General features: G+C 42.4%; 1 protein-coding gene across 1 annotated transcript in view; it reads right to left on the minus strand.

Moving 5' to 3' along the window:
* Positions 1–154: 154 nt before the first annotated feature.
* The window catches only part of LOC129868364 (protein phosphatase 1E-like), a 105,998-nt gene continuing 83,439 nt past the window's right edge, over positions 155–22,713 (minus strand). Inside the window, exons 2-7 of the mRNA XM_055942293.1 lie at positions 16,691–16,812; positions 8,733–8,932; positions 6,877–7,065; positions 6,506–6,649; positions 6,262–6,355; positions 155–4,560 (exon numbers count right to left, since the gene is read on the minus strand). Coding sequence (XP_055798268.1) covers positions 3,650–4,560; positions 6,262–6,355; positions 6,506–6,649; positions 6,877–7,065; positions 8,733–8,932; positions 16,691–16,812 — 1,660 coding nt within the window. The 3' untranslated portion in view covers positions 155–3,649. The remainder of the gene's footprint in view (positions 4,561–6,261; positions 6,356–6,505; positions 6,650–6,876; positions 7,066–8,732; positions 8,933–16,690; positions 16,813–22,713) is intronic.

The following is a 22,713-nucleotide window of genomic DNA, read 5'->3' on the forward strand; positions in this document are numbered from 1 at the left end:
AGTCTCCTGGCTCTCTAAGTGGAGCCGCTGGAGTCTTCGACAAGAGTACAGCACACAGCTGAGGGTTTACACACACGTTTGGGAGAATTTCATAGGCCTAATTGTAATCCATCTGGTTGTACAAGAGGTCAAATAAAACTCATCAGACAAAAGACTTGGTTTAATCTTTATACTAGTCACCAGTTCAGATACACACACATATTTATATTACGAGAAGAACACAGAAAATACAGATACTGAAACTTACTGGTTTATCTAACCTGCAGGTTGGGGAACAGCTGGTCATGGGTTTGTCTTCAGGGATGCCTGGTGGACAGAGTTTGAACCGCCCTGTGAGAGGAGGCTGGCCAAGCTTAGAGACACTTTGGGCTGGATTCAATCCATATCACAGAGGTATTGCGTTACAGCGTTATTGAAATTTCAAGGCAATGTTCCCATGTTAGTGGAAACTGCATTCACAGTAAACAATGCATTTGTCTGCTCAATCAGAAATGACCTTTACATTTCTATTGTGCGATCTGCTACACTTCAGTTATACAGAATGAATAGAGCCCTTTGTTGTGTTTCTCATTGGGACTAATTCAATTTGGCCACCAAACGTATTAGTGTACAGCGACAACTGTTCAAGGGGGACATCATAGATTGTGTCCCATACTACCATCGAGCAGAAGTAAAGTGGTGTGTGCTCATGTCAATGTGAGCACTGGTAAGAGTTTAGGAGGGTGGCTGTTGTTAGTTTGATCTGGCTCTAGCTCTGCCTTTCTCAGTGAAGACAAACCCTCTGAGAGAGCCTTTCCACGTGCGATTCATTATTGCTTACAGGAACAAAGCGTTTTGTGGACACAGTGCAGAGTCATGAGAGCAATTGAGTGACATAGGAAAGGGAAGGGGAGAGAGGGGAAGAGACCTGAACTGTGTGGTCTTACTATCATCAGGGAAAGTGTCATACTGGCATGGGGGGGGGGGTCCTTTGTACCGCAGCAGTGGGTGAGAAAGAGAAGAACTGTGGGTTAAGCGAGCCAGCAAGTTTAGCTGAGGAACTATAGAGTTCGCTTTTCTGTTTATGGCTTGGTTAAGGTTCAGCGTCTTATAAACGACTGAAGCTATAGAAGACTGTGGGGGGGTGACCATTTTGACATTTCAGTGGATGGTCCTTGAGGAGCATTTAAATTCCCATGTTCCCTTGTCACTCAAGCACTGCTAACGTATACGACTCTCCTTCCGAAGGTGTCACATGAACAGTACAGTACATTGCTGGGGGCTGTGAAGCTCGATATCAACACAGAATATTGTGCCACCATCCTGGTGACCTTACAGTGGTGATTTTATATAGCAGACGTATAAGACAGACCACATGCATACACTCAACAAGTACACACACACGCCTGCACACATTCATACTTACATGTACATAATATGAATGCACTACTATTTCAATAAGCAATTGGTGCCCCGTGTTAGGAATGTTTAGGATGGGAAAGATGTGCACTTTTTTTGCTCTCAAAAAGAAGCAGAAAGCTCAAAAAAAGCAGGTGATGTGAGTGGGGGTGGGGCTGAGGTTGGGGAGACTCGGGGCATTCAATAACTACCTTTATATATTCAACTTTATGGTTGTCTTTCATAATTGGTCAGAAAATGGCAATTAGTGTGGTCCGCTGTTCTGAGAGTCGAAATGCATGTGTTGGTTACGCAAAGAGAAAGATGCAGAAGCATGGGGATGGGCATCTTTTAACCCGAGAGGCAGTGCGCTTATTCACATCCTGCTCCTTCAGAGTGGAACACCAGGATAGAATGCTCAGATCTGTGAGGATACGGCAGATAGCTGATAAATTATAGATTATTTCCTCTCCCACGATCAACAAAACACCTCCAGAATATTGTCCTCCAGGTGTACTGCATCCAGAAATGGTTGTCTTACATCCACACAGGGAGCGTCGCTACAAGTCCAGAACACCACTACTGTCTCAGTCCTATTGGCCCATCTATGAAGGTCCCGGGAAGGCTCCATGTACATTCTACAACTGGAATACATTCTGCTCTCTGGAGATGCTTAATGGTGACTGTCCAAATGGCCTTCTGTAAATGACCACCATGCTTTCAGTGGGTAGGCCAGCAGGCGACCGACGACTAGTTGTTTCAGAGGAGCAGTAAGCAATGACAGTGAGTGGGAACTGACTGACTGGCTGGGGGTGTTTCTCTGTGTGACTGTGGGTCACTGAGGTGGTTTGGTCACTTGTTTCCTGTGTCCTTGTCTCCTGCCCCTGGGAACTCAATGAGACTGGGGAGGGCGGGAGCGGGTGAGGTTTTTAAACAAAAGTATGGAAATGGCACAATGTGTTAGTAAAAGTTGAAAATGTCAGGAATGGCACAAACACTTCCTGTTTTCTTAAGGGTATAAAGATGGGTTTTTCCAACAGCGAGAATTAACCTTCTTTGATAAATATTGAATGGTGGTTGCCTAGGCCAGGAGAGTGGAGACACATTTTATAGAACCTAGTCATTGCTGGATAGTATTTACTATTTTTTAAATTTAACCTTTATTTAACTAGGCAAGTCAGTTAAGAACACATTCTTATTTACAATGACGGCCTAGGAACAGTGGGTTATCTTCCTTGTTCAGGGGCAGAACAGATTTTTACCTTGTCAGCTCGGGGATTCAATCTAGCAACCTTCTGGTTACTAGTCCAATGCTCTAACCAGTAGGCTACCTGCTGAAACTATGGAGTTTCAGAAAAAATACCATTTACATTTGAAAGGATAATGAGATTAAGATTAATTTACTATATTTGTCAAACCAGAGATGAAGACTTTGACATGGATCATTCTTATGCTCTATTGTTGTTAGTGAAATTATAAAGCAGCATAGTGATTGGTTAAGTAGTCCATGTAAGTGATATGACACACATGGGTCCGCATTGTAATGGGAAGCTTAGAAGGGACTCTGTCGACTGAGGCTCAAAATTCCCATCCATTTTTCTTTTTCAGGAAATGGTCTCAAGTGACAGATATTGAAGGCATTTGTTCTGCTGCTTTGTCTGAACTATTCTGGCCCAGTAAGTATTGCCTGATAGGGAACTTACTCACACCCAACCTGTTGGGAAAGACTTTTCGTCAATGAGAAGACATCTTGTGTTTAGTGTTATGTAAACATCAATTTGACAGGCATAGCAAGGACTGATTAATGTCTGCTCTTGGATGACGTCATCCCCAACATTATAAATAGAATATAATTTCTTAATAATATCCCCTTTTAGATGCCATTATCCTCTATTGTAACCCCATCTGGAATACATATCGGTCTATATATGTTGGATTTATTCAGGTAAGTGACCACTAATCTTATAATCCTGTATTAACTACTCCCATTTATGGAGATGGAGTGAGTGGATAATGTGTATTCCATTATGAATCTGAGAGTACAGTACAGTGTGTGTTTTCAATATGGGCCAGGAGCAGTAAATTGTTATATCTGGCCTCCGGAATGGGGCTGTGTGGCTATGGGGAGGGGTAGGTGCATGTAGAGATGGACGGACGGACGGGGTGGTGCCAGTACCCTGGAGGAGGAGTTTATGATGGATGAATGAATGACTGTAGTCAGATAAAGGAAGGGGCAGGAGAGAGAAGAGCTAGTGGAGATTACGTCACATCATCAGACTCTGCTGCCGTTGGGTAGGTGGGGGAGGGCCACCCCAGGCCTTCTCTCAGGGCAGCGCTGGGGGTAGGGCACACTACGGGTGGAGTGCAGCAGGCCGGGGAGCTCCCTGGGCGCTCTGCCCCAATCCCGGGACCCCCACCTGGGGCTCACGCACTCCATCCTCCGGGTGTGCCTCCCCGCGTAGCCAAACAGGGCAGCCGCCAGGGGCCATTGTCCATCTGAGCTGGGCTCCTGGCAGGTGGGGATTTGGAGTTTAGGCCGGGGCTTGTGCCTGAAGCCCTTTAGCCCCTCTTCTAGACAGGGCAACCAGCCCGCACCATGGCTCTCGGCAGGCATGAGGTTCTGGGTGAGGCCTAAGGACAGGGACGGGTGTGAGCTGGCCAGGGGGAGCCTGATCGGACCCTCCTCTCCCAGCGTGGGCCCCAGCAGGCCTAGGCTGGTTCTGTCCGTCAACGAGTCCATGCGGTCTTCATAGCCCAGGTCGGCTGGAGCCGAGCACTGCTGCAGGAAACAGTGACCCTTCCCCCCAACGTCCGCGGTACCCCCGTCCTGGCATGCCATCTCCCCTTGCCCTTCCTCCTCCACCTCCTCATCCTTTACCTCCTCCCCTGCCCCCTCCTCCTCTCCCGGGGGGGTAGCGCGGAGGTCTCTAAGGAAGACCACAATGACGGAGATGTTGTCGCTGGAGCCAGCATCACGGGCCGAGGCCACCAGCTTGTGGGCCACCATGGTGCTGTCGCCACTGTTCTCCGTCAGGTGGTCACTGACCACACGCACCGCCTCATCAGGGCTGACTGTGTCGTAGAAGCCATCGCAGGCCAAGATCAGGTAGTCCTCCGTGCCGTCCAATGTGACTATGTGGTGGTCGGCATCGCCAGAGATGTAGGGCTTGTGCTCATTGTCGCCTATCAATCACCAAGAGAAAGAGAGATAAGAAACGAGGGAAACAAATCATATATTGTAAAAAAATATATAATTGAAACATTTGTCAAAGTGCTGAACAGCAACCTGGGCATAAACACCCCAAAGAGCTGAAAGCAATATAATTTGATATTCAGTGCTGCTGTTTCTGTCAAGTCCACCATGCTATGCATCTGTTTTGAAATCAAGGTGGAGAAAAACAAATAATACATTTTAATTTAATAAATAATAATATAATATCTGCTGCTTGCCGCCTGCTTTCTGTTCAGCCTTTTGTGATTAATGTATTTATATAAACATATAAATTAATATCAGTGTAGCAAGATCTGTCCTCTCCCCTCTCCTTCATGCAGTAGGAAACAGTTCTAATGTAGCAGCTACAGTATTTGCTGTCGAGGAAGTGGTTGTTTTGATATCAGATTAGGGAAGCTTTAGGATTTGGGAACAGAAGGTCACAGTAGGGCTTCCTCACTAGCCACCTCTAAAATAGCTACCGGGAAATAAGACTAGAAGCTAGCCTCAAGTTGCCTTGTGAATCAGTGCTTGAGGTCAATTAGAATTGAGGTCAGTGGCCTCCCGAGTGGCGCAGTTATCTAAGGCACTGCATCGCAGTGCTAGCTGTGCCACTAGAGATTCTGGGTTCGAGTCCAAGCTCTATCGCAGCCGGCCGCGACAGGGAGACGCATGGGACGGCGCACAATTGGCCCAGCGTCGTCCGGGTTAGGGGAGGGTTTGGCCGGCAGGGATGTCCTTGTCCTATCGCGCACTAGCAACTCCTGTGGCGGGCAGGGCGCAGTGCACGCTGACACGGTCGCCAGTTGTACAGTGTTTCCTCTGGCACATTGGTGCGGCTGGCTTCCGGGTTAAGTGGACATTGTGTCAAGAAGTAGTGCGGCTTGGTTGGGTTGTGTTTCGGAGGACGCACGGCTGTAACTATCAATTGGATACCATGAAAAATGTGTTAAAAAAAAGGTCAGTTAACCGAAATTCCAAATCAATATTTGAAAAAAGTGCATCTCAGCTATTTAAAAATAAAAATCCCTTCCTGAATAGAATGACTTCATTTTGAAATGTCCCCAACCCTGTTGTGTATGTGAATAGGTACAGGATGGATTCTAAGGCAGTCTTTACAGTGAATTCCTATGTTGATGCCAGTGATGTTGTAGTATTGGAGCTGTGAGATTGTTCCATCTAATTCCATTAAGATTTAAATAGCTGCTGGGAAATCTGGTTGTACACTTGTGTATGCATATAGGTACAGACAACCCTCACCTCTGGGTTGCTATTTGTCTCACACTCAGCACTGTGTCAGCTGGCCCTTGGCTATGGCCCATTAGACTCTGTCATGACCTCTCTGTTCCGGCCCTCGCATAATCACCCAAATAGTTTAGACTGATTATGGCCCTCCTGCTAAGTATGCAGGCACACATACGCACTCTCTGCAGGACACACTTACACGACATACTCCGACCCCTTGCTGACCTCTCAATTCTGTCAACACTCCTCTCATTCACACTGGCGGTGACCAAGGTAAACCCCCCCCCCCCCCCCCCCCCCTCCAACCAGAGGGGGTCCAGGGGGGACTCAGCAACAGGCATGGTACAGCAGCTGCAGTCTGTATATTGTACTATATATGTATATTGTACTATATAATTGTATAAGGCATAGGGTGATTGTTGGTGTACCTATGGCTCTGGATACGGACAGGCTGCCATTAACCCTCCATGTGCCGAACCAGATGACACAGCCTCCCAGAGCTTCAATACGCTGCTTTTCATCCTGTAGAGGGAGAGAGAAAGACGGCATTATGTATAATGGTATGTGCTTGTATATGTGACAGACATCTCTGCTCAAGTGATGTTAGCGCCTGTGTGTGAAGTGAACAGTGATTAAGTGAGTGTGTTTTGCGTGTGTGTCTGTGTGCATTACCTCTCTGTCAGGCTTGTGAGGCTTCATCAGTTCCACGGCCTGGCCCTTCTTGACCAGCATGACCTGAGAGTCCCCCAGCCAGGCCACGTACAGGGTCCGCCCCCTCAGGAAGGTCACCACTCCCGTGGTGCCGCAGCGCAGGTTCTGTCACACACACACACACACACACATTTAGACATAAAAACATGAGTGTACAGTAATAACTGTTTACTATGATTCACAGAAATGTTACATCTTTTAGATGCAAATTCTGAACAGTAATAACAAATGCTCAGACATTTGAACTAACCTTGCATCTCTGCAGTTCTACAATACCAGTAGTATTGAAATTAAACCTTCAAGATTAATGTGGCCAATGTTTGAGCCCATACCTCCATCTTAGCTTTCCGGATGAAGCGTTCGTCAGTGACTCTGAAGGCGCGACAAAGGGCCTCCCCTGGATCCTGGCTGAAGCACTCCTGTTGCACCATGTTGACGTGGAGGTGGTTGGCGGCGTAGATGGCAGCGTCCACACCCCCGTGGCCATCGAACACGGCGAAGAAGGCCTGCTCCTCCTGGTCCTGAAAACACACAGTGTAAGGTCAAAGGTTAAAACAGTATGACCTGCAATGTCATATAGCTTCAATATTTCTTCCCTTCATTGGAGTCATCACTTGTTGTAACATGATGGTGATTCATGTATAGAGACTTTCATGCTTTGTAAACATCAGAGTATGAAGCAATGCAAAGCATTCATCTGTCCAATCTCAATCCTCTTTACAACAAGGTTCCATAAACAAACTTAACTGGTCATAGTAAATTCTAAATTACCATTGCGTATACAGCATAGTTGTGTGTCACTCTCATGACGTTGTGCGTTTTCCATGAATGGCATGTGTAGTGCCTCGTCGCGAATATGCAAATCCAAATATAACCAGTTTGTGTCTCCACTCATCCATCTGCTTTAATTAACTGGGGTTTAATGCCAATTAGCCAGCTTACCCACCAGTAGCATGCTTAATAGAATGAATAAACATTTGATCAGACGGAAAAATTATCTCCTTATATGACGATCTTTGAGCTGGTGCGTCTGCCTGTTTGGGATGTCTCATTGGTCGGTTGGTTCAGAAGGGATGTGAGGGAAGTGTCCATAATCATTTGGGATGACTGGCAAACCAATAACGATATGATTTCAATGACAGATCTGATTGACTGTGTGGCTCAGATAACATTCTATTATCAGCCTGGGGTGTGGCGTGTGTGTGTCAGTCTGTCAGTCTGTTTGTGTGTGTATGTGTGTGTGTGTGTGTGTGGTGTGTGGGGGGGTGGGCTGTTAGGGTGTGTTGTTCTGCTTCATTTAAATAATTTCCCTCATGCCCAAGGGAGCACGCTAGAGCACTATGGCCAATAATGCTATTAGAAGCATTTAATTCACTGGCAGCCACCTAATGTGCTATTATTTACTGCTCTCATTGGGGCTGTATTGGGAATAAGTTGGATAGTGGAGTTTTATTGATCTTCTCCCTATAGTGAAGTGAGATGGTAGCTTCCCTGCAGGGCATCTGGATTAGCCACTGGGTTAACCCACTTAGTCTCTTAATTAGCTGATATACACAGAATAATAAAGTGGTCTCTTTTTAGCCAGTGGACAATGATTTTGAAGAGAAGAATTTGGAATAGAAATGTCCTGTTATTTCCTGAATTGAAATGCGCTATATCACATGGTGATACTGTGTATTATTGTTCTTGCATCAAGTTTTAGGCCAAACGTTGCCAAGAAACATTCAAACAAGGACATAAATCCTGAAGTCCATCTTTGATAGGAGGGTAATCTTATGAGTGGTGCCAAGAACAATGTATTGATTTTGTGCTCATACGCCGTGTGTCTTGGGGTTTCCAGCGAGCTCTTTTAGAGTAAGCACTTTTAAGGCCACTAGAGACAAGCCATAGGGCAGAACTATAGTAGTACTAGAGCCCTCCTTTCCCACCCTTTCTTCTTATGCTTAACCAGAAACACCACTTTAATGGTAATTGAATTTAAAGAGTTGAATCCACATCCCCCTAATGGTTATGGTTAGAACTGAAGGGTAATCTGATCCTAGATCTGTAGTTGAAATCTTCTATCCTCATTAACCATGCTAGAGTGAATTGATCCTAGACCTGTGGTTAATGATTACTATGTTCATGCTTACCTGTATGTTGAACTGATCCTAGACCTGTGGTTAATGACTACTCTGTTCATGCTTACCTGTATGTTGAAGAGAGTGTTGAAGTCGGGGATGACGATATGTTTGTCCTCCATCTTGCGGCGCATGTTTTTGATGGCATGGATGGAAGTCTCATAGTAGGGCTGAGGCCGGCGGCGGTAAGGGAAGTCTTTCAGCCACAGGCAGCATGTTTCACACAGTTTGTTGAAAATGAGCCTGGCAAATGCCACCGACTCAATCTCTAAAAGATGACACACGCATGAACAAACACACAAATGGCATGTGATCAGACCACAGGCTCACACACATACAGTACACTACACACTATACATGGATGCATTAGTGCACTGGTGAAAAGAATGGCATACAGATGCATATAGTCACATGAAAAGAATGTGCTGAATAATATACACTCATGTTTTTATTTAACAAGGCAAGTCAGTTAAGAACAAATTCTTTTTTACAATGACAGCCTAGGAACAATGGGTTAACTGCCTTGTTCAGGGGCAAGACAACACATTTTTACCTTGTCAGCTCGGTGATTCGATCCAGCAACCTTTTGGTTACTGGTCCAAAGCTCTAACCACTAGGCTACCTGCTGCTAGGCTACCTGAATGTGAGACCTGTTGTCTGACATGCAACCACACACAAGTAATCAAAGGAAGGCACAGCAATGTGCTCCTATGCCCAAATATGTGCCCCCTCTCTCTCTCTCTCTCTCACACACACACACACACACGTATTCAGTCCCAAATGACCCGTTAGTCTGGGAACCCCTGTTTTCCATACTTGAGATGTCACACTTGAACCAACCCAAAACCACTCATGTAAGCTAACATTGGGTCCTTACACAGGGAATAAAAGGGGAAACAGCTCAATGGAAGAGAGAAGATGGTTCCAGTGGAATTAAGGACAAGTGGGCAAGAGAGGCCATCTGGCAAATGGGTTGGGGGCTGGGGAAAAGGACAGAGAGATGGATGAAGGAGGGGAAAAGAGGATGTCATGATGAAGTGATCTCTCCGGCTGGGTCTCCCGGAGGGGATGGCTGACATTTTCTCTTCCACACCGTCTCCGTCTGTGTGCTGCAGACTGCGCTCCTACCAGATTTCATGGGAATAGGTCACTTATTGTCTGCACGCCTACACTCGCATGTCTCTCTCCCCTGTCTTTTGTTTGCCTGTGAGGAGTAACACTATGATTATATTGTTAAATGTAATGCTGCTGACTTTTTCACACAAAACAGTTTCCCGTGTGTATCAAGAATGGTCCACCACCCAAAGGACATCCAGCCAACTTGACACAACTGTGGGAAGCAATGGAGTCAATATGGAACGCTTTTGACACCATGAAGAGTCCATGCCCTGACGAATTGAGGCTGTTCTGAGAGCAAAAAGGGGGTGCAACTCAATATTAGGAAGGTGTTCTTAATGTTTTGTACACTCAGTGTAAATAGAGTACATATATAAACTCAGCAAAAAAAGAATCGTCCTCTCACTGTCAACTGCATTTATTTTCAGCAAATGTAACATGTGCAAATATTTGTATGAACATAAGCTGCATTAAGCATTAAGCCACCAGCTGCATTAAGTACTGCAGTGCATCTCCTCCTCATGGACTGCACCAGATTTGCCAGTTATTGCTGTGAATTGTTACCCCACTCTTCCACCAAGGCACCTGCAAGTTCCCGGACATTTCTGGGGGGGAATGGCCCTAACCCTCACCTCCGAATCCAACAGTTCCCAGACGTGCTCAATGGGATTGAGATCCGGGCTCTTTGCTGGACATGGCAGAACACTGACATTCCTGTCTTGCAGGAAATCACGCACAGAACGAGCAGTATGGCTGGTGGCCTTGTCATGCTGGAGGGTCATGTCAGGATGAGCCTGCAGGAAGGGTACCACATGATGCCTTCCCTGTAACGCACAGCGATGAGATTGCCTGCAATGACAACAAGCTCAGTCCGATGATGCTGTGACACACCGCCCCAGACCATGACGGACCCTCCACCTGCAAATTGATCCCGCTCCAGAATGCAGGGCTCGGTGTAAAGCTCATTCCTTCAACAATAAACGCGAATCCGACCATCATCCCTGGTGAGACAAAACCGTGACTCATTAGTGAAGAGCACTTTTTGCCAGTCCTGTCTGGTCCAGCGACGGTGGGTTTGTGCCCATAGGCAACATTGTTGCCGGTGATGTCTGGTGAGGACCTGCCTTACAACAGGCCTACAAGCCCTCAGTCCAGCCTCTCTCAGCCTATTGCGGACAGTCTGAGCACTGATGGAGGGATTGTGTGTTCCTGGTGTAACTCTGGCAGTTGTTGTTGCCATCCTGTACCTGTCCATCAGGTATGATGTTCTGTACCGATCCTGTACAGGTGTTGTTACACATGGTCTGCCACTGCGAGGACGATCAGCTGTCTGTCCTGTCTCCCTCCCTGTAGCGCTGTCTTAGGTGTCTCACAGTAATGCAATGTATTGCCCTGGCCAAATCTGCAGTCCGCATGCCTCCTTGCAGCATGCCTAAGGCACGTTCACGCAGATGAGCAGGGACTCTGGGCATCTTTCTTTTGGGGGTTTTCAGAGTCAGTAGAAAGGCCTCTTTAGTGTCCTAAGTTTTCATAACTGTGACCTTAATTGCCTACGGTCTGTAAGCTGTTAGTATCTTAATGACCGTTCCACAGGTGCATGTTCATTAATTGTTTATGGTTCATTGAACAAGCATGGGAAACAGTGTTCAAACCCTTTACAATGAAGATCTGTGAAGTTATTTGGATTTTTACTAATTATCTTTGGAAGACAGGGTCCTGAAAAAGCTACGTTTCTTTATTTGCTGAGTTTATATATTACCAGTCAAAAGTTTGGACACACCTACTTAAGGGTTTTTCTTTATTTGTACGATTTTCTACATTGTAGAATAAAAGTGAAGACAGTAAAACTATGAAATAACACGTATGCAATCATGTAGTAACCCAAAAAGTGTTAAACAAATCAAAATATATTTTATATTTTATATTCTTCAAAGTAGCCACCCTTTGCCTTGATGACAGCTTTGCACACTCTTTGCATTTTCTCAACCAGCTTCATGAGGTGGTCACCTGGAATGCATTTCAATTAACAGGTGTGCCTTGTTAAAGTTAATTTGTGGAATTTATTTCCATCTTAAAGTGTTTGAGCTTCAGTTGTGTTTTGACAAGGTAGGGGTGGTATACAGAAGATAGCCCTATTTGGTAAAAATACCAAGTCCATATTATGGAAAGAACAGCTCAAATAAGCAAAGAGAAATGACAGTCCATCATTACTTTAAGACATGAAGGTCAGTCAATCTGGAAAATTTTAAGAACTTCTAAAGTTTCTTCAAGTGCAGTCTCAAAAACCATAAAGCGCTATGATGAAACTGGCTCTCATGTGGACCGCTACAGGAAAGGATGACGCAGCGTTAGCTTTGCTGCAGAGGAAACGTTCATTACAGTTAACAGCACCTCAGATTGCAGCCCAAATAAATGCTTCACTGAGTTCAAGTAACAGATACATCTCAACATCAACTGTTCAAAGGAGACTGTGTGAATCAGGCCTTCATGGTTGAATTGCTGCAAAGGAACCACTACTAAAGGACACCAATGAGAAGAAGAGACTTGCTTTGGCCAAGATCATGAGGAATGGACATTAGACCGGACATTAGACCATTAGACCAAATTTGAGATTTTTGGTTCCAGCCGCCGTGTCTTTGTGAGACGCAGAGTAGGTAATGTGTGGTTCCCACCGTGAAGCACGGAGGAGAAGGTGTGATGGTGTGGGGCTGCTTTGCTGGTGACACTGTCAGTGATTTATTTTGAATTCAAGGCACACTTAACCAGCATGGCTACCACAGCATTCTGCAGCAATACGCCATCCCATCTGGTTTGCGCTTAGTAGGACTATAATTTGTTTTTCAACAGGACAATGACTCAAAACACACCTCCAGGCTGTGTAAGGGCTATTTGACCAAGAAGGACAGTGATGGTGCTGCATCAGATGACATGGCCTCCACAATCACCCGACCTCAACCCAATTGAGATGGTTTGGGATGAGTTGGACCCCAGCGTGAAGGAAAAGCAGCCAACAAGTGCTCAGCATATGTGGGAACTCCTTCAAGACTGTTGGAAAAGCATTCCGCATGAAGCTGGTTGAGAGAATGTCAAGAGTGTGCAAAGCTGTCATCAAGGCAAAAGTTGGCTGCTTTGAAGAATTTGTTTGACACTTTTTTGGCTACTACATGATTCCATATGTGTTATTTCATAGTTTTGATGTCTTCACTATTATTCTACAATGTAGAAAATAGTAAAAAAGCCTGGGTGGAAAAAGCCATAGTAGTACGATGCCCATGGAGCAAATTAGGGTTAAGTAGCTTGCTCAAGGCACATCGACAGATTTTTCACCTTGTTGGCTCGCTTATTCGATCCAGCGACCTTTTGGCTACTGGGCCATTGCAGTAAACGCTAAGCTACTGTATCTGCCGCATTTGAACAGAACTCATCAAACATTCAGTTCAGCTTCAATGTGGATGTTTGTTATTTCTGTACGTTTTAAAACGTCTTAATATGTGATGTTCCCATCACAGTAGGTTGGTGGCACCTTAACTGGGGAGGACGGGCTCTTTGTTGCGAAGGGTTAATTGTTCATTAGTAACTTACAGGATAGTAGGGGAACTGACTCGTCTTGAGAAGATCTGATGCTTCCTATAGAGTCCTATAGATTCATCGTAAGAGCCTTAAGATCCCATAGCCCCCTGCAATAGATATCTGGACGACGTCATGTTGAATGAATTCTCTGCTCCACTTAGTGGAACTAAGGAAATGTTCTTTCCACCCTCCACTCCTCACACTCCTTTCTTTCCATTCCTCTCCATTCCTCTCCATTCCTCTCCATTCCTCTCCCTAGCTCCCCAGGCTCTGTAGTTAAATTGAACCTCCCATCCCATCCCAGAACCCTGTCAGGGAGCAGTATGAGCTCTGCGTGTGTGTGTTTGTCTGTGTGTGAGCCCGGCTAAACAGACTGGTATCCTCCATTCTTACCACCTCTTACCCACTCTCATTATGGCTTTCACCAACCCACCCTCCGTCCCAAGACAGCAACCTTGTCACACAAATTACTTGAGCCAAAATCATATATACAGTGCCCTCCACTAATATTGGCACCCTTGGCAAATATGAGCAAAACGGGCTGTGAAAAAAAATGTCTTTGCTGTTTATCCTCTTGGTCTTTCATTCGAAATATTCACAAAAATCTAACCTTTAATTGAAGTAAAATGATTGAATAAAATGAATGTGAAAAAGTGAAATAAATATTTTTCTATGAAACATATGTGCCACAATTATTGGCACCCCTAGAAATTCTTATGAGTAAAATCTAACTTAAGTATATTCCCATTATTATTTCAAGTTTTTAAATTCACCTGAATGACTAGGAACACTTAAGTGGTAAGCCATGACTTCCTGTTTCACTGGGGTATAAATATGAGGTGACACACAGGCCAAGTTCCTATAGTCATCCATCACTATGTGAAAGACCCGAGAATACAGTAATTATGTGTGACAAAAATGGCTATAAGAAAATATCTCAATGGTTGAAAATGCCCATTTCCAGAAGTTTAAAGTAACTGAGATGTTAAACAATCTGCCTGGAAGAGGACGAGTGTCTACATTGAACCCACGCACAGTGAGGAGGATGGTTTGAGTGGTCAAAAAATCTCCAAGGATCACAGCTGGAGAATTGCAGATGTTAGTTGGGTCTTTGGGTCAGAAAGTCTCCAAAACTACGATCAGACGCCACCTACATAACAACAAGTTGTTTGGGAGGGTTGCCATAAAAATGCCTTTGCTGTCATCAAACAACAAACTTGAGTGCCTACAGTTTGCCAAACGTTACTGGAACTTTCAATGGGACTGGATGCTATGGTCAGGTGAGACCAAAATAAAACTTTTCAAGAGAATGCCAAGAGTGTGCAAAGCTGTCATCAAGGCAAAGGGTGGCTACTTTAAAGAATCTCAAAAATAAAACTTACAGTTGAAGTCGGAAGTTTACATACACCTTAGCCAAATACATTTAAACTCAGTTTTTCACAATGATCCGATTTCACAATGACTTATTTAATCCGAGTAAAATTCCCTGTCTTAGGTCAGTTAGGATCACCAATTTATTTTAAGAATGTGAAATGTCAGAATAAAAATATAATTTTTTTATTTAACTTGGCAAGTCAGTTAAGAACAATTTATTATTTTTAATGACGGCCTAGGAACAGTGGGTTAACTGCCTTGTTCAGGGGCAAAAGTACAGATTTTTACGTTGTCAGAATGGGGATTTTATCTTGCAACCTTTCGGTTACTAGTCCAACGCTCTAACCACTAGTCTACCTGCCGGCCAAATGATTTATTTCAGCTTTTATTTTCTTCATCACATTCCCAGTGGAATTTGTACAAACAATAGTACACAAGTATAAACACCATCACGCAGCCGTCATACCGCTCAGGAAGCAGACGCGTTCTGTCTCCTAGAGATGAACGTACTTTGGTGCGAAAAGTGCAAATCAATCACAGAACAACAGCAAAGGACCTTGTGAAGATGCTGGAGGAAACAGGTACAAAAGTATCTATGTCCACAGTAAAACGAGTCCTATATCGACATAACCTGAAAGGCCGCTCAGCAAGGAAGAAGCCACTGCTCCAAAACCACCATTAAAAAGCCAGACTACGGTTTGCAAATGCACATGGGGACAAAGAACATACTTTTTGTCCTCTGGTCTGATGAAACAAAAATAGAACTGTTTGGCCATAATGACCATCGTTATATTTGGAGGAAAAATGGGGGAGGCTTGCATCCCAACCGTGAAGCACGGGGGTGGCAGGATCATGTTGTGGGGGTGCTTTGCTACACTTCACAAAATAGATGGCATCATGAGGCAGGAAAATTATCTGGATATATTGAAGCAACATCAAGACATCAGTCAGGAAGTTGAAGCTTGGTCGGAAATGGTTCTTCCAAATGGACAATGACCCCAAGCATACTTCCAAAGTTGTGGCAAAATGGCTTAAGGACAACAAAGTCAAGGTATTGGAGTGGCCATCACAAAGCCCTGACCTCAATCCTATAGAAAATTAGTGGGCAGAACTGAAAAAGCGTGTGCGAGCAAGGAGGCCTACAAACCTGACTCAGTTACACCAGCTCTGCAGGAGGAATGGGCCAAATTTCACCCAACTTATTGTGGAAGGCTACCCGAAACGTTTGACCCAAGTTAAACAATTTAAAGGCAATGCAACCAAATACTAATTGAGTGTATGTAAACTTCTGACATACTGGGAATGTAATGAAAGAAATAAAAGCTGAAATTAATAATTCTCTCTACTATTATTCTGACATTTCACATTCTTAAAATAAAGTGTTGATCCTAACTGACCTAAGACAGGGAATTTTTACTAGGATTAAATGTCAGGAATTGTGAAAAACTGAGTTTAAATTTATTTGGCTAAGGTGTATGTAAACTTCCGACTTCAACTATATATATATATATATATATATATATTATATTTCCCCTGCATTCTTTCTGCCTCTCTCTCTCTCCCTGGCAAAAACACAGAGATCTTAGAGTGTTGCAGGGTTATTTAGACTGCTGTTTCCTGCTTTTCTTAAAGACCTCTGCTCTCTCTTGTTCGCTCCACAGAGTGCTTTATTTTGTCACTAACAAAGTAAAGGGAATTCTAAGTGACAGTGGATGACATCAAACTGTGGTATGAAAAAAGTGAGCCAGGAAGTGCAACTGTTTTAATGCTAAGTATTAGCTGAGTATACAAATAGTGATTTTTCTAATTTGTCCATGGTGTTGACTGAAACAACACCTAAACTGACAAAGGCTTTGAATTTAAGCTAATATATTGTATAACAAGTAACTCTGTCCATACAGTAGCCTAGCTAGGTCAGTACATGACCTGATATTGCATGTCAGGCGTGGGCTGACAAGGGACTCACGGGGGAAAGGGTCTACTCCATCCTCAACAGTCTTCTGGATGTGGTAGATGGAGAGGTCACTCTGCAGAACACTGTCTGTTGTAGCCCGTGCCAGGGCAGCCGCCAGGGAGAAGGGGCAGTTACTGTAGGAGAGAAAAAAAAGCTAAATGGAGGCGTTATAACAGGAAGGAAGAGAGATCAAAGCGTGGAAGGAAGAGGGAAGAAGGGATAGGGTGATTATAGCAACCAGATATAACAGTCATATACCATAGAGATTGAGAGAGACTGAATCAGAGAGAGAGAGAGAGAGAGAGAGAGTGGTAGGTTGTGGCTGTAATGTCCCCATCAAGCTTCCTTGAGTTATCATACTCCAATGAGACCAGCCTATAGTCCTACAGTCCTCAATGATCAGCTCTCATTTTAATAATTAGGCCTACCTCATATATCAATTAATTTGACTGTCTGATGTAATTCCCTCCATTGACCAGCTTTAACCAATCCCAGAGTGGAAATCTGGCTGGCTGTACTTTGGCCTGAAACAGGCCTGTTAATTCTCCACGTTCCAATTGCTCCACTGACTGAACACTGTCACAATCAACGGCTCTCATGTAATTACTATCAGTTTGGCCATCTAGGCTTTTCGATCAATCATTAAACAGTTCAGCGGAGGAGAAAAGTTGCCATAATGAAACAAATGCTTGTTTCGTAACCTATTTTTTCTGAGGGATGAGTGACCCAGCCACCCTTTGGGATCCAAAATGGGGGAGTTTCCTAACACTTGTTTGGGAGCCTGAGCATTGTTCTGCCACCATTCCATTACGGCTCTTTTAGTTGTGTATAGGCACTCTACCAAGCGTTGAGTGTATTATGAAATCTAGTCCTCGCACTTGAGCCTGACAGAGCTCTCATGTTGTTCCATTGTATCAACAGTAGATACCACGGGAGATTTAATATGTTTACATAGGGTAAAATCTAGTTCCATACAGTAGCCCTTTCTTGGTGAGCTAACAAGGGTGAAGCCCCTGGATTGATTAAAAACCCAATGTCAAACCGTTTAAATTCAATCTTATATTGCAATCAAAATATTATTGAGGCCCTTGAACTAGTCGTAACGTGATTACTATACCACAAGTGTCACATTGGGGCTTGTCCCCATAGCAACTTGGCTCAGAGACCTTGTGGAAAAATCCCATTTGAAGTGTTGTTATATTGACTATCACTGCTAAAAGTACACTGCTTTGTAAAGACTGTATACAACCATTCTGAAATCCTTACTTGACTGATGAGAAAACAATAAAAGACAAAGAAACTACTTGAAATGTGAAATACCACATTCATTTAGAAGCTCCTAATGCAAACTTGACTGCAAGATACAGTATGTCCTCTTTCTGTTGTTCCAATGGTCCTGGTCCCCTCAACCCAAATAAGAAAAGAAAAGCAACAAATCAGATGAGAAGTGTCTGACAAATACTCGCCCTCTGCAGAGATGTCTGTCAATTGGTAACGGTGTTGACGTGTTATGCTCGACCTGCTCAGGTTTCCACCAAAAAACACCAGAAAATTGCCAAAAATAGTAGACTTGACTATTAGATGTTCAAAGTTCCTTTCAAATGTTTTGTTTTTAAAAGGAATAGTTTCACCATATTAAAATGAGGGTTCAGTTCACATAACAGGGTTGACCTTAAAATGAGGGACAGGTTTTTTGTTGTTGTTTTTTTTTAACCTTAAAATGAATCATTAATCATAAGACATAAATAATCAAGTGAAAACTTGGAGAAGTGTTGGGGTTAAGTGGGTTAAAATCTTCCTACAAGTCACAGAGTATGCACCTGTCAAAACCAGATGTATTAAATGTTCCATGTGGTTTATATTAAAGTGTACTACATTTAATATATACATTTTTTTTGCACAACATAGGTACAGCAGATCCCCTTATCGTGTGGGACACTTTCAAATGTACTTTTAGAGGCCATTTAATACAATACTCATCATTAAAACTAAAGCAGTCTAGCTCAAAAGAGGTTAGACTAATAAAGGAAATAGAGGAAGTAACAGCACAGGTAGATAGTAAAGGAAACTGTACTATAGAGGCACAAAATAGGTTAGAGGAAAAACAAAAAGAAATGGATGTACTTATTCAAGAACGATCAAGTGTAATGTATTAGAAAAATAAAGCGAAATGGATGGAAAATTTTCAACATAGAAATTCTACCAATTATGGAGTTATCCATGATTATGCAGTCTCCTCCATTTCCATTGAATGATGTTAACTGTAAGGATTTCTTTCCTAATAATAATAATAATAATGTAAAATTAACACATTTACAGAAAGACCTGTGTGAAGGCCAACTTACAGAAGAGGAACCTTTTGAGGCAATAAAATCTTTTCAGTCTGGAAAAACACCAGGGCTTGATGGTATACCAGTAGAGGTATATCAGACCTTTTTTTATGTACTCAAAGATCCATTATTAGCATGTTCTAATTACTCTTATACAAATGGTAGACTATCAGGTACTCAACAAAAAGGTCTGATTTCATTACTACTAAAACAGGACCCAGGTGGTAAGTATAAAGATCCAGTCCATTTAAAAAACTGGAGGCCTCTAACACTTCAATGTTGTGAATGCAAAAATCCTGGCGAAATGCATAGCACAAAAAATAAAAAAGTTTTACCAGTTATTGTTCATCCTGATCAGACAGTTTTTTTTTACATGGACACTCTATTGGAGATAATATACGGCAATTACTTGAAACAATTGAACATTATGAAACATTGAAGATACCAGGCCTGGTCTTCATAGCTGATTTTAAAAAGGCGTTTGATAAAGTAGGACTAGAATTTATATATAAATGCCTGGATGACTTTAATTTTGGTGAATCTCTTATACAATGGGTTAAAGTTATGTACAGCAACCACAGACGTAAAATAGTAAATAATGGTTACTTCTCAGAAAGCAATGAGCTGTTAAGAGGAGTAAAACATATATTTATTATGGCCATTGAAATGCTAGCTATTAAAAAGATCCAACAAGAACATTAAGGGGTTAGAAATCCTGGGGATAAAAACTAAAGTGTCAATGTATGTTGATGACTCTAGTTTTTTCTTAAATCTGCAATCTGTATCCCTGCAGTCTCATTGAAGATCTTGATCACTTTTCTAGCCTCTCTGGATTAAAACCTAATTATGACATATTACGTATTGGATCGTTAAAAAATACAGTGTTAACACTATCTTGTAGTTTACCAATAAAATGGGTTGATGGTGGACATACTTGGTATTCACATCTAAAAAAATATATAAATTAATTTACCACAATTAATTTCAATAGAAAGTTAGCAAAAATAGATAATTCTGCAACCATGGAGAGGTGAATACTTGTCTATTTATGGAAAAATCACATAGATTAACTCTTTGGTCCTATCACAGTTTACTTACTTACTAATGGCATTGCCTATTCCAGATGACTCGTTTTTTAAATCATATGAGCAAAAAATATTTAATTTGGAATGCTAAGCCAGACAAAATTAAATGTGCCTATTTATATAATGAATATGAGTTCGGGGTGCTAAAATGATTACATATTAAAGCTCTCACTAAAAGCTTCACTCATACATAAGGTAAACCCAAAATGGTTCTCCAGTAGATTATTAAGAAAGGCTCATCCTTTGTTCAAAAATTGTATTTTTGCCTTTATACAGATTACAACTTCTAATTTCCGACTAAAGTATCGCCCTTTCTTAAACAAGCCATACAAAGCTGGTTACAATTTGTTTTATCCTCCAGAAAAGATAGAACAAATATTACGACAAATGTTATGGTTAATAAAAAAACATTCTTTAGGGATTTAAAAAAATTTAATTGCATTATATTTGGTAATGATATTATGAATAGAAACAGAGGAGTTATGTCACATATGCAGTTATCAAAAATAATTTATATGGGAATATCTGCTCAATCCAAATTTACAACCAACTGACTGCAGCACTACCACAAAAATGGAGGAGGCAAATGGAAAAGGGAGAAGGTAGGGAACTTGTTTGCCTGCCATATATTAATAGATACAAATTGGCTGAAAAGAACTGGCATAAATAGAAAAATATACCAGTTTCATCTGAGGACAAAAATGTTGACACCTGCGCCATACAGGTTGCAAAATAAATGGGAAGAGATTTTCGACGTACCAATTCCATAGCACATGGTTTATGAACTGGTACAAAAAACTACAATTGATTCAACACAATTTAAATTATTATAAAAAGTTCTTGCCACCAACAGAATGCTATATATATGGGGCATACAACAATCTCAGCACTGTAGATTTTGCTACGAAGAGACAGAATCAACAGATCATTTATTCAGGTATTGCTCCTATTTAGATTGTTTCTTGTCACAGGTTCAGGCATGGTAAAAAAAACACAACATGCAATTAAAATTAACCTTACAAATAGCAGTGTTGGGCGATTTGGAAAGCCATAGTCTGTCAATAAATAATATAATAATACTTGTAGAAAAGGTTGTCATCTTTAGCTCACAATCTGTGGAAACTATACGATTAGAAAGGTAAAAAAAATTATGTATAACATCACAGCACAATTGAAAAAAATATGGCACATGGAAACCAAACGAGGGTGGTCTATTGTGATAGGTGGGATGGGCTGAGAGTGGCTGAGGGTTGGGTTTAAAGAGCTTATGTATGTTAGATTAAGTATTATTGTTATGCGATTGCTTTATATAAAAGTACCATGTATGTAAAATGTGTATGCAAAATGTGTATGCAAAATGTACAGTATATGTAAAATGCACAGTTGAAGTCGGAAGTTTACATACACCTTAGCCAAATACATTTCAACTCAGTTTTTCACAACTCCTGACATGTAATCCTAGTAAAAATTCCCTGTCTTAGGTCAGTTAGGATCAACACTTTATTTTAAGAATGTGAAGTGTCAGAATAATAGTAGAGAGAATTATTTATTTCAGCTTTTATTTCTTTCATCACATTCTCAGTGTGTCAGAAGTTTACATCCACTCAATTAGTATTTGGTAGCATTGCTTTTAAATTGCATTGCTTTTAAAACGTTTCGGGTAGCCTTCCACAAGCTTCCCACAATAAGTTGGGTGAATTTTGGCCCATTCCTCCTGACAGAGCTGGTGTAACTGAGTCAAGTTTGTAGGCCTCCTTGCTCGCATACACTTTTTCAGTTCTGCCCACACATTTTTTTATGGGATTGAGGTCAGGGCGTTGTGATGGCCACTCCAATACCTTGACTTTGTTGTCCTTAAGCAATTTTGCCACAACTTTGGAAGTATGTTTGGGGTAATTGTCCATTTGGAAGACCCATTTGCGACCAAGCTTTAACTCCTGACTGATGTCTTGAGATGTTGCTTCAATATATCCAGATAATTGTCCTCCTCATGATGCCATCTATTTTGTGAAGTGCACCAGTCCCTCTTGCAGCAAAGCACTACCACAACATGATGCTGCCACCCCCGTGCTTCATGGTTGGGATGGTGTTCTTTGGCTTGCAAGCCTCCCCCTTTTTCCTCCAAACATAACGATAAAACAGTTCTATTTTTGTTTCATCAGACCAGAGGACATTTCTCCAAAAAGTATGATCTTTGTCCCCATGTGCAGTTGCAAACCGTAGTGTGGATTTTTTATGGCGGTTTTCGAGCAGTGGCTTCTTCCTTGCTGAGCAGCCTTTCAGGTTATTTCGATATTGGACTCGTTTTTACTGTGGATATAGATACTTTTTGTACCTGTTTCCCCCAGCATCTTCACAAGGTCCTTTCTGCTGTTCTGGGATTGATTTGCACTCTTCACACCAAAGTACGTTCATCTCTAGGAGACAGAACGCGTCTCCATACTGAGCGGTAGGTCTTGGCTGATTTCTTTTGATTTTCCCATGATGTCAAACAAAGAGGCACGGAGTTTGAAGGTAGGCCTTGAAATACATTCACAGGTACACTTCCAATTGACTCAAATGATGTCAATTAGCCGATCAGAAGCTTCTAAAGCCATGACATAATTTTCTGGAATTTCCC

The sequence above is a fragment of the Salvelinus fontinalis genome, chromosome 13, assembly GCF_029448725.1.
Source record: "Salvelinus fontinalis isolate EN_2023a chromosome 13, ASM2944872v1, whole genome shotgun sequence".
Lineage (NCBI taxonomy): Eukaryota > Metazoa > Chordata > Actinopteri > Salmoniformes > Salmonidae > Salvelinus > Salvelinus fontinalis.